The 15,613-nt window shown below is 34.1% G+C and overlaps 2 protein-coding genes across 2 annotated transcripts; one reads left to right on the top strand and one right to left on the bottom strand.

Moving 5' to 3' along the window:
• Nucleotides 1-1,621: 1,621 nt before the first annotated feature.
• HELRODRAFT_193868 (hypothetical protein) lies at nt 1,622-7,522 on the top strand. The gene is made up of 12 exons (XM_009029725.1): nt 1,622-1,808; nt 2,237-2,304; nt 2,675-2,748; nt 2,983-3,037; nt 3,280-3,430; nt 4,140-4,255; nt 4,637-4,772; nt 5,503-5,608; nt 6,089-6,190; nt 6,371-6,501; nt 6,734-6,845; nt 6,909-7,522. Exons 1-12 carry the CDS (start codon nt 1,696-1,698, stop codon nt 6,954-6,956), a joined length of 1,212 nt encoding a protein of 403 aa, XP_009027973.1. The 5' UTR covers nt 1,622-1,695; the 3' UTR covers nt 6,957-7,522.
• A 3,633-nt stretch (nt 7,523-11,155) lies between these two features.
• Nucleotides 11,156-14,129, bottom strand: HELRODRAFT_103091 (hypothetical protein; the record flags this gene model as incomplete). Its single annotated transcript, XM_009029724.1, has 6 exons — nt 13,987-14,129; nt 13,556-13,644; nt 13,074-13,176; nt 12,863-12,960; nt 12,233-12,429; nt 11,156-12,145 (listed from the first exon to the last, which is right to left on the bottom strand). A coding segment is annotated over exon 6 (804 nt), but the record flags the coding sequence as incomplete, so codon positions are not given.
• Nucleotides 14,130-15,613: the final 1,484 nt, after the last annotated feature.

Raw genomic sequence — 15,613 nt, 5'->3', positions numbered from 1 at the left:
TGTTGGATACGTAGTTGAATGCGTTGCAAGTGATGTTACCATCAGTGGGAGAAACATAATGAGAACATTTGATGGAGCAGTCTAGTAACGATCGTATATTGGTTAGTTCTGTGATAGGATCGGAAACAAAGCACATGGGGTTGTTTGGCTCTCCTATCAGACTATACTTTTTGTCAACTTCAGCAGCTAACGAGTTGACCCAAGATGACAACGAAAAGATAAATAATATAACTGGTATAAACCACATTTTGAAATTAATTTTACACAAATAATTTAAAAAATTTTGCGTTTCAATTTTCCTTGCAGCTTCACCCACCCGTAACAAATGTCCCTTCAGTTATATAGAACTCTTTCAGACACGCCCAAAAAAGTTTTGACCTCTAGGCGAGCTTCTTGCCTCGCATTCGATCAAATCATCCCTACATTATTACACTTTTAAATTATCTTTGAATGATAAATGGGTGTTAGCCAAGCAAAAACTCGTTGATTGACACTTGTCAACTTGCTCAGGAACTGTCAAAATGTTTCGAAGTTGGCTTTTACTTTTACATACAAAGTGGACTTTTTTTTAGTTTTGTTAAATGACCTCTTTCATTGAAATTATTTTTTCAGAAAGAAATATTTCATCAATAGGTATATATTGTTAATTCTCACAAGTTTTTATTCACAGCATGCCTGAGTCTCTTTAGTTTTTTAGATGTAATTTTTGTGTCATTTTCTTTTTCCATTTCCAAAACTGTTATCCATTTTTCTTTTATTTTTATCTGATATACATACACCATCCTTTTATCATTTCATTCATTCATTCATCCGTCTATCCATCCATCTACCTATCCATTTGTACATCTATCCATCCATCCTATTATTCGTCCATTCATCCATCCATTCATCTCTCTATCCATGTCTATCCATCTACTAATTCACGTGGTACATACAGACATAGAAACGAAAGAACAAGTACGAGACATTCATTTTTTAGTTGGAAAAAATTTCTTTTCATAAAATACGCCAACGTCTAAACAATGATGCATTTGAGATGCAATTATCAAACATTTCATTGTTAAGAATTCTTCGCGTTCTTTATGCATGCGTGTATTTATTATTCGCATAATTTTATTTATTATTACTCTAATATTATTATTGTCACTCTTTTCATGATGTTGGTGTTATAGTTAGTATTGATAATCAGTAGTAGCAGTAGTAGTTGTAGTGGTGGTAGCCTCTGCAGCAGCAGTAGTGGTAGTAGCTAACTTGAGACTCATCTGTTTGTAAATTTCATTAAGAAGCGCTGTTGAACATCGCGGTAATGGCGCTTTAAAAGCTAATTAATTGATTGCATGATTGAATAATTGATTGATTGATTAAATAAATGATTGACTGAATTACTGATTGATTAAATAACTGAATAAATAAATAACTGATTAATTGATTGAATAAGTGATTGATTGATTAATTGATTGATTAATTGAATGATTGATTGATTAATAAATCAACCACAAATTATGTGAGAAAAAAAATAATTCGCCCTTAGGTGTCTTTAAAAGTGAATTCAACTGATGGCTATGTTTACCTCTCGACGTATCACATGAAAATAACATTTACGCTCCGGACGACTGAACTGTTTTTAAATAAAAAAAAATTAAAATTTTTTTTTGAAAGATATTTTATGTGTACTGAAGTTAGTCAAAATAAAAGATGGCGGTCGTGAAGTTGGAGTTGAACGGTGAGATAAATAATTACGACGAGAATGTCGTGGCCGCTCAGGCTGTCCCCAGCGAAGATGGCGTTATCTGCATCTCGGATGACAAGTTCGTATCATGGCGTTAAATTTGTGTTTACGTTGTTCTGGGGATTTTTCCAGAAAGTTCATTTTTGTATAAATTTTCATTTTATGATGTTAGTTAAAAAAAAACTCTTAAGATTTTTAATTTAATTAATTAATTAATTATTAAATAATACTGTTGGACTTGCTAACTTAAAAATATACTTAAGTCTTAAAGACTTGAGTCTTAAATTAATATTAAATCTTTTTTTAACAATTTCTCTTGTCTTCTGTTAACTATAGCTTAGGGCTTACTTCTTGCTTAGATCTTAGTAACATCTTAGTCATTTCATCACTACTGTACTATTTTTTTGGTCTATTTAGTTAATTTTTTATTAGTTTTTAATTATTAGTTTTTTTTATTATTAATTAGTAAAGTATTTATTTAATTATTAATGTTTTTCTTTACCACAGAACGATAAAAGTGTGGATAAGAAGGAGTACTGGTCAGTACTGGCCAAGTATTTGCTACAATCTGCCTGGTTAGTTAGGAAATAACTTTAATAATAACTTTACAATGCAAGTTCATTTGATGACAACTGATGACTATATATGTATAGTTGATGATGGTGTTTCAAAAAGTTCTATGCCTATGACAAAATGAAAAATATAAATATATATATATATATATATATATATATATATATATATATATATATATATATATATATATATATATATATATATATATATATATATATTAATGCTACTTATTATTCACTAACTCATTCATTCATTTGCTTATTTACTTATTCATTTACTCATTCACTCATTTGTTTGTTCTTTTATTCACTCATTCATTTACTTGTTCACTTACTCATTCACTCATTCATTCACTAATTCATGCACCAGCTCGACCGAGCTGCATGTCCTTCAATGAAGACGATCTTCAGATTTTTGTTGGCCTAGAGAGTGGAGTTGTCATGGTTTGTTCGTTCGTTTGTGTGATGTCGTTCTTGTTGTTCACTTTGTTCAATTGTTCATCTCATTTTATCGGTTCACCCTATTTGACTTGTTTGTTTGTCTTATTCATTTACCTACATTTGTCGTTTATTTGGTGTCCTTGCTGATGTTTCTCATTTGTTTGTAATCTGCAAGTGGTTACTCATCTCCGACGTATGTTATTGTTGTAATTATTGCCATCAACTTTTCATATTCAGGAGTTTAAAGTGGCAGAAGACTACAACAAGTTGTCACATGTAAAGAATTATGCTGGTTTGTTGTTGTGTGTTTGTTGTGTGGTCGTTGTTGTTGTCTGTGTGGTCGTTGTTGTTGTCTGTATGGTCGATGCTGTTATTGTGATATGCTGAACTCCATCTTTACTCTCTTTTTTAAGAGTTCTAAATTTAACTGTTCTTTTAACTCTTTCCATCATCATCATCATCATTCTCATCAATCTCATCAATCTACACATATCAATCAGACACCTCCATTATCTCCACTAATTATTTATCCAGGTCACACAGCTAAGGTAACGTGCGTGACCTACATTTCGGCCAATCAGCAAATAGTTACCTGCAGTTCAGACAGGTGTGTCGTGTGTTTTTCATGCCAGTCGGGTACCATGCTGGCCGCTTACCAACACATCAGCTTCTGCACATCTCTACAGTTAGTGTCATTGTGATGTAGTTGTTAGTGATGTTATGAAGTGTTGTTGTTTGCCCTGTTGATGTATAGTTGTTGATAGTTAGTGTCATTGTGACGTTGTGATGTTGTTGTTTGTGATGCTATGAGGTATCGTTGTTAACAGTGTTGTGATAGGATTGCAAGGTGATTATGTTTAGAGGCATGGTAATGTTAGCTCTATCATCACATGCTTGACTCTGGTTAATATTTAAATTTTTCTGCATATTCAATCTCAAATCTTTTGAAATTCCTGGTTTTAGGCAATTTGAATATAAAATTTGAATTTTGGGGAATATTGTTTATTCGTGCTACATTTAAATTTAGGAGGTTATTACATTTTATTTTTCTTTGAATTCCTCATTGAATCCATTCAACATTTTATCTCATGCATTCATTAACTTATCCAATCACATTCATTCAGCTATCAAATTTGAACGAAGAATGATAGGTAAAATATCTCGTTAAGTTATTGCCACATACGCATGCACTGAAGCCCACACACACACACACACACACACACACACACACACATGCACAAACAAACTAGCGCGTGAAGAAACACTCACACAAATGTTTTATGATAGATACGACACGACACACACACACACACACACGGACACACACACACATACAGGGAAACACATACACACTAAATTTTACACACCACACACACATACACACATACATACAGATACGACAGACGTTCAAGTACAGTTCTCGTTGGTGACACCGCTGGAAACATTCTGGTTCTTCTCTGGAAAAACTCTAAGTCACTCAATAAGATTGCTATCTTCAAGAAACACGACGGTCTGTGTTTGTGTGGTTATGTGTGGCTAAGTGTGGCTTTGTGTGGTGATGTGTGGCTATGTGTGGTGATGTGTGGCTATGTGTAGTGATGTGTGGCTGTGTATGGTGTTTCGTTGCGTAGTGTTTTGCGTTTCTTTTAATAAATTTCGATAACCATTTTTATTTCGAAAATTTATAATAGAAAACAATTCCTTGTAGAAATGTTAATTGATTATAAAACTGTTCGAATTATATAGTATTTTTAAAATTTATGCTTTAAGTATAATTAGTTGCTTTAATATCATTATACAATCCTATTATTATATTATATAATTACATATAATTACATATAATCTTAATTTATAATTAAAAAAATATATATAAACGATCTTTGGATACCAGGCACCATAAACGAGTTGCTGTTGATGAGTGACGATCGCCGAAGTGTGCTTCTGTCAGCAGGGCAGGATGGATGCATCGGCGTTCATCAGCTGGACGACGAGGCCTTCAAGTCGTCTCTCAAGTTGACCGGACACAGGTTGGCCATGACGTCATCATGGTAGTGATGATGGTGGTGGTGGTGGTTGTGGTGGAGATGGTGACGGTGATGAAGAAGATGGTGATGATGATGATGATAAAAAGATTGTTGTGGTGACGAAAAAGATGGTGATGATGATTGATAGTGGAAAGGGTGATGGTGGTAGCGGTGATGGCGATGATTATGATGTTGGTGGTGGCCGTGGAGATGGTGATGACGATGATGAAGGTGGTGATGCTGATAACGATGTGTGACTTCGTCTTTTGTCATTTTTGAATGTGTGTAGTGATTGTGATTTTGCCTGCTTTGTTAATTTTTTTCTATTAGTAATTTCTTTCAGATTCCATGTGTTGTTGGTTTTTGTTTGTTCTGTTGTTGTTGAATGTTGTTGGAACACATCACGTACACCAAACCACACATGTGGTACTCTTACCACACACACACACACACACACACACACACACACACACACACACACTTTCACACACACACTCACGTACCATACACGCATCACACATGAAACGCCAACCACACACAGTACACACGCATGTGACGCCAACCACACACACACCACACACGCATGAAACGCCAACCACACACACCACACACACACCACACACGCATGAAACGCCAACCACACATACACCACACACGCATGAAACGCCAACCACACACACACCACACACGCGCCACGCACATGGAACGCCAACCACATCAACCTCTAATTTAGTGAGTCAGTTCTTTCCATGCATTACTGCGCAGACCATCATCGTTTGCTCTCCATTGGCAGTGATAAGTTGATTGCATCATGGGATCTCAAGACACACAGGAAGCCAGTACGTGGCGTGATGTGGTTGTCGTTCGCGTGGTTGTGGAGTTTGTGTGGTTGTGGTCGTTACAATTGTGGCTGTTGAAGTTGTGGCTGCTGTTGAAGTTGTGGCTGCTGTTGAAGTTGTGGCCATCGGTTGTTGTGGTTGTTGCTTCTTTAGTTGTGGTTGTTGCTGTTTTTAATATTCTTTTTGTGGTGAGTGGGTTTTTCATTTGTTGTTAACTTGTGTCTTGCAATGTTTGTAAATTTTCTTTATTTGGCAACTTTGTCAAATGAGAACAACACTTCTTGACTTTTTCCAAGTTCTGTCATTGTCTTTGTCATCATCTTCATCACCAGCATCTTCATTATCATCACCTTCACCACCATCATCATCATCTTCATCACTTTCACCATCATCATCGTCACCTTCATTATCATCATCATTATCATCATCAATCATCATCATCACCATCATCAATCATCATCACCACCACCTGCATATTAGCCAGGTGAATGGAGAGAGAGTGACGCCTGTGAGGTCTGTTCCACTCCATTCTACTGGAACTTCAAACTCATGATTGAGAAGAAGGTGCTCGGCGTTCGACAGGTGAGATGATGATGGGGAGGGTGAGATGATGATGGTGGTATTAGTGAGATGATGATGATGATGTTGGTATTAGTGAGATGATGATGGTGGTGGTGGCACTAACAACCAACCAACGAAACAACCAACCAACCACATAACCAACCACATAACCAACCAACCAACCAACCGACCAACGGACAGCACCACTGCAGACACTGTGGTAGGGCAGTGTGCATGAGTTGCTCCAACCAGACCATCCAGATACCCAACATGGGCTTTGAGCAACTCACTCGAGTCTGCCAGGCTTGTCATGAAACCGTTCTCAACGAAAAGTTCTACCTTGTTTTAATTTAATTTTTGCTTCATTGGATGTTACATTCTCGATGATGTTTGCCAAGAAATCCTGAGATTCTTATAGAAACTTAACATGAACTATTAATTTTCCATGTCCGTCTTGAAATAAATTTTTCTAATTTATTCATTAATTCCGTTCTCTTAATAATATTTAAAGGAATAAAAAATTAATTGAAACCGATCAAAATGGTTTGACAAATGACGACCCAGACAAAAGTCCCAGATGGTCTTTAGCGTTCTGCCCCTGGCCTGCAATTACGTACACTGTGATGAATCGAAAGAACTCATCGTCACCTCCTCTGGCAAGCTCGGCGTCATCCAGGTACAGTACATGTTATGGAAAAATAAATGAGGTAAAAGATGAATTTTTTTTTGTTACGGTCAGATTTGGAATGCGAAGAGCTTACTGATGATGGGGTCATCCCCGTCGTGATGAATGTCTAAGGGATCTGCCGGTCGTCATCTGCTGTGAACTAATGAGAGTCGTCCTGCTGCCGTTGCTGTTACTGTTGTTAATGTTATTTTTTATTAATTACAATTTCTACGTAACGTAAATAATAGTAATAAAAAGTAATCATAATATTATTATTTTTACTATACGAGTATATTAATTTGTAGAAATTGAACTATATAAATGTGATTGGTTGGCTGATTGAATGATTGGTTGATAATGAATTGTAAATAGTATATATATCTACATAATTCCATCTGACAATCGTAATCATAAACTTCTAACAGCAAAATATACTCTTGAAGATTTCACTTTTTTCAACTGTGCATTGTGTAAATGTATTTTTTGCGTTACATCATTTGCCTCACCGCTGAAGATTAATTCATTCATTCATCGTGTCACACCATGTGGTTATATCATTATGTATCAATCATTAATAACTGTAAAACATATTATATTGTATTATCATATAATATTTATACTGATCATAATATATTATTTTACCATATAATATTTATACTGATCGTAATATATTGTGTTATTATATATCTCTGTAATGTCAATCATTTATAGCGGTAATACAGATTTGGGACATCCTAAAAAACGACCATTTCTATGTCAAGTCAATTGATCACTTGATATTTCTTTGTAAAAAATATTTATATAAGTTAAGACTTTCTTTAATTAAGTAAGCTTTTCCGTGCGTGCCGATCCAGATCATTATGTTATTCTATGTTATGTTTATGTTTTTGCAGTCAAAACTTTTTAATTTTTTGTTAATTTTAAAGTAAGAGAAGCGGAATATCGTTATGTGCTTTTCTAATGTTCGATCTGATGAGGCAACCAGTTTTTCCATTAGCATCACGTCAGATGACATAATTATGCGTATACACAACACACACACACACACACACGTGCACATTTGTATACACATACAACTCATACATTTATATTAATATAATTTAGAAAAAGGTAATGTAAACGCTCTCACTTCTTGCCCACCATCCAGTTCAACTTCATTCAGGTAGAGCAGAACGCACCACGTCAGCTTCGATTGTCACGCCCCCAGCATTTCTTATGAATGTCATACTTTCATTCAGTGTCATACCTGGTTTCTTATATCCATGGTTTCAGTATGTCAGTCATTTGGTTGTAGATCAACAGGCGTCATTCGTGTGCGTCATTCTTATAAATTTGTTTTCCTCGTTTGGTGTTTGATCTTCAATGTCAGAATGTTCCAATCTTCGTTTTATATATTTGTTTCATTTATAAACTATGTCTCAAATGTGTGTGTAACATTGTGAAATGGCTGAGTATTTATCCCGTAATGAAGCTGTCCACCGAGCCATTTTAACTTTTCCATGCATCGTACAATCGTTTCTCAAAATTCATTCATTCATTTATTCGTTCGTTGCTCCGTGTATTAATCTTGCAATTTTTGTTAAAGTATTTTAAACATATAAGCTATTTATTGCATCGTTTTAAGCTTCAACGAATTCCTTTAAAATTTGATTTAAGCACTTAAAAAAAAAATTGTTAAATTTATGTGTCGTTATTGTGTCCATGGCAGATGATATGATATATTATTATTATATATACAATAATATTATATATATCCATGGATACTACATGCTGTCACATGTAACGTTCTGTGATAGTGTTGAATATTTAAATATCTTGAGTGGATTTTACGCCCAATGTATTTATGGTTTAATCATATATACAACAACAACAACAACACACGTTTAGACGGCATTTTCCCCGAGATCGGGGGTTGCCGTTTGGCTACCTATGATGAAACCGAAATACCCCTCGACTCCATCCACATCTGTCACTCGCCTCAGTATCACGCAACCCCGCTTTCACCCTGTCCTTCTCCACCTGCTCTCTCCATCCCAATCGCGGACGACCCCTTCCTACCACTCCTTCAACCTCGAACTCCAACGCTCGCCTAATCCCGACCCTTTCATCCCTTCTCAACACATGTCCATACCACCGCAATCTCGATCTCCTTATCAATGTCACAATGTCCTCATTCAGTCCCATCATTGACATCAGCTCTGTACTACTCCTCCTATCCTTCACTTTAACCCCACACATCATCCTCACCATAGCTCTTTCAGCCCTCTGCAGTACACTTTCCTCCTCTCTCCTCAACACCCAAGTTTCACCACCATATATCATCGCTGCTCTCACACATGCTTTATATACCCTCCCTTTCATCTTCACTGACCATTTCTTTCCACACAATACCCCACCCAGTTCCCTAAATTTCATCCATCCCACACGAACTCTAGCCGTAACTGCGCTCAAACATCCTCCATCCGCATTCAGCTTATCCCCTAAGTAAACAAAGCTTTCCACTCTTTCAATACCATCACTCAACCCCGTCCTTGCGTCCGTCCTATTAATCACACCATGAACACATTTCTTACATTTGAACGTGCCTTCCACCTTTTTCAGTGCCCCCCTCACACCACTACATCTCTTATGTACCCATTTCTGACATCCTATACACAATACCGAGTTAGCCTTCACTCTCCTATCACATACCCCACAGGGGTCTATTTTACTTATCACTCGTTCCCCACCTTCCCCACTCACCATTACCTTCGTCTTACCAATATTAACTTTTAACCCTTTCTTTTCAATAACACTTTTCCATCTGTCAAATTTTAACTGCAATTCTTCCATGCTATCAGCCATCAAGACTAAATCATCTGCATACAAAATCTCAAATAACATAATAGTTTAATCATATATGTAGGATAAATTGGTTAAATGGATTCAATTAATTAAATTAAATTAAATTCCGGAAATGTTTCGCCTTCCAGAATTCATCGAAATAACATGGCGCCAATGAATGTTTATTTTCTATTTAATTATTTTTATTTATAAATGACACTAAAATATGATTTCGTTTTTTCAAATTTATTTTAAAATGTAAAAATCAATTTCCTGCTGAAAAATTTTGTATTCATTCAAGTAAAAGCATTATTTAGTCATTAACAAACATTATTTTGAAATATTTTGTAAAATTGTTGGCAAGTATAAACACAACATACGTACCGCGTACGGCACTGGTATACGCGAGTACAATGTACATAAAATGCAATAAACTTGAAAGGCACTCTAGAATTTTCAATAATTTAGAATATGCGTAAAATACTTTGAACAAGCTAAAAAATAAAATAAAACATTCTCACGAAAAAGTAAACATTCCAATAGGTTTGAAATCAAAATAAATGACTAGAGACAACAAACTGAGGACAATAAGGTTTTTAAACACCCTAGAAAATTAATCTAAGTTAAATGATATATATCTCATTATAATTGTCCTATCTTATTATTAATGATGTACTATGATATCAACATTACCATTAACATTAATGATGTCGTCATGACGTCATTATAATTTCTATGAGGATTTGCGATCAGATCCTGGCATTCAAATGTTCTTCCTGAATATAGTGCCACAGACTGTAGCAACCTCTGAAGAGTACATAATCTTGAATGAATGGGGGCAGTGAGGTCAGACAACTCGTAAACTTCATGTTCATTCTTATCATCCTCCTCAGTGCAAGTCTACACAAGTGTTTCAGCGTGGGTGCGTGTGTGATGTACCTAAGTGACCAGTCCAAGTAAATGATGTTTGACTGAGTGTTCAGGTCATCATCATCAGCAGCAGCACTATTACCGTTGTTACTACTGGTATTATTACCATTATCAATTAATCTGTCATCTTCATCATAATCCTCCATTGATGCAATCTTTCAAATATTATTTCTTCAAGTTAAATATATCCATTTTAATTCGACAACATTCACATTTTCAAACAGAGGAACATCCAGAAAAACAGAGTAATAGAAATAATAATGAAAGATTACATAACTAGTTAACAGATCATGTTTTCAAATAATGTATAGACTGGAAGAATAAAAATCAGAAATTTGCAACAGAAATAGACAAGATACCAACCACAACTCTTTCCTTCAATTCATTTGAAAGCTCAACAACCTTCCACAATGGACCAGTCTGGCAGCCAGCAAGCAGCAGCATCATCACCTCAACATATAAATTTAATTTGAATGCAGTCTGCAAAGGAGTGGAACATGGGTGGTGACCATCGGGACAACAATTGTTGTTCAGTAATGAAACAAATGCTTTGAATCTTTTATTCTCAATCGAATATACAAGAGGACTTTTGTTGTCCTTGTCAGTTAAATTCAAATCTCCACCAACTTTTGATATAGCTTCAATACAAGCATCGTGTCCCTTCATGGCCAGATAATGCAAGGCCAACTTGCCGTAAATGTTGCTTATGTTAACATTGCAATTATAGGTGATGAGGCAGATAACAATGGCATCCAACCCTTCAATAGATGCAATGTGTAGTGGTGTGTTGCCAGACGAGTCCTGTAGATTGGCATCAGCCCCCGAGGCAAGAAGCAACTCTGCCCCTATCGCCCGGAAACTGGTCAGGTGAAGAGCAGTCTGACCCTGATTGTTTTGTGCGTTTATGCAGCAGCCTGTAAGAAGCTTCATTAAAGCCAAATTTGGCATCCTTTGGTGTGAAAGCAAAAGCAATGGAGTATTACCTTCGAAATCTTTCACAGACATGTTAGCACCAGCTTCCAACAATCTTTTTGAACATTCAAAATTATTAGATTTGACGGCAAAATGGAGGGCAATTTGACCGCTGTTCTCATTCCTTTTATCTACTTTACACCGACCATCTGACAAAAGTGCACTAATGATGTCTGCATGGCCATTCTCGGCACTCAACATCAGAGCAGTTTTGCCGGAAGAATTAGAAACGTTAAGGTCGAGATTATTGCAAGTAAGGAGACACTTCAAACATTCAACACCACCTGACTGTGCAGCACTGAAGAAACAAAAATTCAACTCTTTTCTGCTGTAGGAACCGCGATTATTTAAGACGGAATTTAATTTTATTACATCGCAATCCTTAATAGCTTGAATCATTTTTCGAAGTTTGTCAATAATACTTTATTTACAACATCTTCAATTGCTAAGATATGGAAACGAAACAACGTTACATTATCAGATAAAAATACCAAAAATGTTTTTAAAGCGTAAATTAACTTTTATACACACACCAAAGAATAAAAAAATTTAAATAAAATCTCTAGCCAGCAGGTTCAGATCCTGTAAAAATGTAAAAGAACGATTTTAGAGTAAACCATTTCAACCGAATTTTAAATTATGCACACACACATACAATCTTATACATACTTGACCCGTTTGTGCCCTGTTATCAGAAAATGATTGTGACAGTGACTGCACAGACTTCCTTAGCTTCAAGACCTCAATCTTCAAAATCTCAACCTCATCATTTTCTTTCCTCAATAATTCTTTCAAATTACTTTCGTGGTCTTCAAGAACTTTCATCTGATGAGCAGCAACGTCTTCATCTGGAACTCCTGTCGGTCTCCTTTGTTTAAATTCAATTGAAATATTTTCATTACACTACATTCAAATTAAGTATTTTCAAAAATATCAACAACTGTGACATCTTAATCAAAAACATTAACCTATTCAATTTAATATTTTTATCAATATATCATACGTTCGTGCAAGGTAGCAGAACTGAACTCTGAATGGAGACACAAGTAAAAATAGTTAGTCAGGAAAAATGACAGATTTGAAAAAGAGATGGTGTTTGTTTGCACCATGTTGTGTTCTAGTTAAAATACATTTAAATCTACACAAATGATTTTGTAGATGAAACGAAAATAAAGCAAGTCCAAGTAGATGATGTAGTATAGAGAAACATTCTACATCACAAAATTAAATCATAAAATTTCAAATTTTTATCTTAAAGTTATAATGCTAAAACAAAATTCTCACTGCAATGTTTATCTAACCAGCTTGTAAATTTCCTGTTCTGCTGCATGTCGTAGTCATCCAACTTGTTGAAGTTTTCAACAGCATTTTCTTCCACAAACAACAGATCCATCTCTTTCTAGAAATTAAAATTTTAAAAATTTTTGAAAAAAATTGCACAAAATCAATTATTTTAGTGAAAGTAATAAACAAACTGCATGAAAATTATTACACATTGAAATCATTTAAAACCTCAATCTCGGCCAGTGTTTGATTTTGAAAAGATTTCGTCAGGGATCGTATTTCCTTGCCATTCTTTGGAGCTAGCTCTAAACATTTCTTAATCAACAAATGCCTAGCAGTGTCAAATAAATTGAATAATATTTAAATGAACAATTTTATTTCAATATTGTAAATTTTTTGTAAATCTAATTTTAAGGTTTGATCATAAAATGTCTTACCAAAAGAGTGGAATACTATATCAGCACTAATGAGGTTTATTATAATATAATGGGAACAGTAACAAAGACTTTTTAGGTTACAGGTTACCGAATAAATTGCAAATGAGCAAATGAAAATAAATAAATTATCCTTAAAAAATTGTTCTAAACAAACACTTCTGCTTAACTAACTAACTGAATGATGATTATTATAAATTAATAATGGTGATGATTTTAATGGTGATGTTGTTAAGGATGACGTGATAATGATGATGTGAAGAGTTTCTAACTAGCCTAATACTAGTGACAACGGAAATGGCAGTCAAATTGATTGCATTTCTTGTTTTTGTGGCTCGTAAGCCATGTCCATCCAGCTGTTTGTTCTGTGTAGGTAGAGAAAAGAAAAGTAAGAGATTTTGTAATGAATCATTGAATGAATTATTAGTTACTACATTAGTTTTTTTATACAAAGCAAGAATCAAGGCAAGACCAGAAATCAAAAAAAGAAGACCAATGTTATTAAACTCTGTCAATTGTGATTTTTAAATTTATTTATTAATTTATATATTTACAATTCTTCAATCTGTCATTCAAAGAATAATTTATTAATAATATTATAATTATGTTAATAAATTATTCATTCTTAAATTTAAATCTTAATTTAATTTTTAAATTTTAATTTTAAATAGATAGGCAAATTATATAAAAATTATATACAAATTTACTTCAAATTTGCCATGGTTTTCTTTTATCTCGTCTGCTTTCTCCATAATTAATTGGTTTAGTAAAATTTTAAAAAATGTAAAAAAATGAAAATTAGACACCGAACACGCGAATTCTTCTTAACTTTTTTAAATCTAATTTTCTTGGCGCAAAAAACAAAATTGAATTCACTTTTAAAACGGACATGGGTCCAGTTGAGGTTTTAAGCTTGAGTGGCTGTTCCAAGGGGAGGCCTATTTACCAGCATACAACACCTTCTTATGGGTTGAAGCAGGGATATGCAAAGAACCTCAATTTTCTCAACTTTTAATTATTTTCAGTAATGTCTCCCCTTGCTCCAAACCACATAACTAGAATAATAGATCTATCGGTCGGGCTATTTGTCGTGCTTGGATTGTTGGCTTACGAAATTGCATGGATTTTAACGAGCAAGCTAAATGAAATATTTACTTGATTTAATATGCTTAAAACATTGTAGTAATTCTATTTAATTTTAATAATGATTAATAGAATTATGTATTATTAAATTATTTTTGTTAATTTGAATATAAAAATTGCTTTTGGTCCGGTGAAATTCGGTGGCTTACTAAGCGGAAGGTTGGCTTAGTAGGATTGAACTATAGTCACCCTTTTTTTTTACACTATTCGATCATGTTAAAAATTGGTTTGCTTATGAAATAGACGGCCTAAATAAATCAAAATTGTTATTTGAACAACTATCTTCATTATATTCAATTGAATATTTTACATTCTGCTGGTGCTCATAAGAAACTGGCTGCTGAAATCATACGTTGGCTTATAGCAGTGGCTTACAGGGTTTCATAGAACTCTTACGATAGCACTTTTTTTTACATATAATGCTTTAAATAAATTAATATATTCGTATCACAATTACTTTTGTCAGTATAAATATAGAAATTGCTTTTGTCAGGTGAAAAACAGTGGCTTACTAAAGCCGTAGGTTGGCTTAATCGGATTTTTTCTCATGTATACAATACTATGAGATAAATCAATCAAACAATCAAACAGTCAGTCCGTCGGTCGGTCAGCCAGCCAGCCAGCCAGTCTGTCAGTCAATCAATCAACCAACCGATCAATCAACCGATCAATCAATCAACTAAATTGAATGAACCAAATAAACAAAAGTAAAAACAAAAATAAATAAAAAAAATTTGCAAGGCCTGTTCAAACTCGAACAAACAGTTAACCGTACAGATCTACAAACAATTTCGAGATTTTAGTAAAGAAAGAAAAACACAGTAGTTGCTTTTATTTGAATTCATTCAAAAATGAAAAGTGACGGTTAATTAAAATTTTAAAATGTCAATTTTTTTTAAATTCGTATTTTAAATAAACAAATATAACAAAATATCGACCGATAAAAATAATTATCCATTATTATTATTATCATACACACTCCTTAGAAGTTCTCGAAGGATAATAAACCACGTAACATTAACATTTAGTAAGAACAGTTCACAACATATCATAATGACTAAATCAACATACTAAACAGAAATAATTTATACATGCATATATACAAAGTAAATCAAGAAATATCCAAAAATTATATAACCAATTTATAAATAACTAGAAACCAGTCAACATTAAGAATAAATAAATAGACAT

The sequence above is a fragment of the Helobdella robusta genome, assembly GCF_000326865.2.
Source record: "Helobdella robusta unplaced genomic scaffold HELROscaffold_61, whole genome shotgun sequence".
In the NCBI taxonomy this organism is placed as follows: Eukaryota; Metazoa; Annelida; class Clitellata; order Rhynchobdellida; family Glossiphoniidae; genus Helobdella; species Helobdella robusta.
This window is presented reverse-complemented; position numbering and strand designations above follow the sequence as displayed.

Excerpts from the sequence above, each read along its gene's own strand:
- HELRODRAFT_193868 (XM_009029725.1), top strand. The coding sequence starts at position 1,696 with ATGGCGGTCGTGAAGTTGGAGTTGAACGGTGAGATAAATAATTACGAC. Across the intron at positions 1,809-2,236 it reads ATCTGCATCTCGGATGACAA|AACGATAAAAGTGTGGATAA; the intron begins GTTCGTATCATG and ends TCTTTACCACAG. Across the intron at positions 4,256-4,636 it reads TATCTTCAAGAAACACGACG|GCACCATAAACGAGTTGCTG; the intron begins GTCTGTGTTTGT and ends TTTGGATACCAG.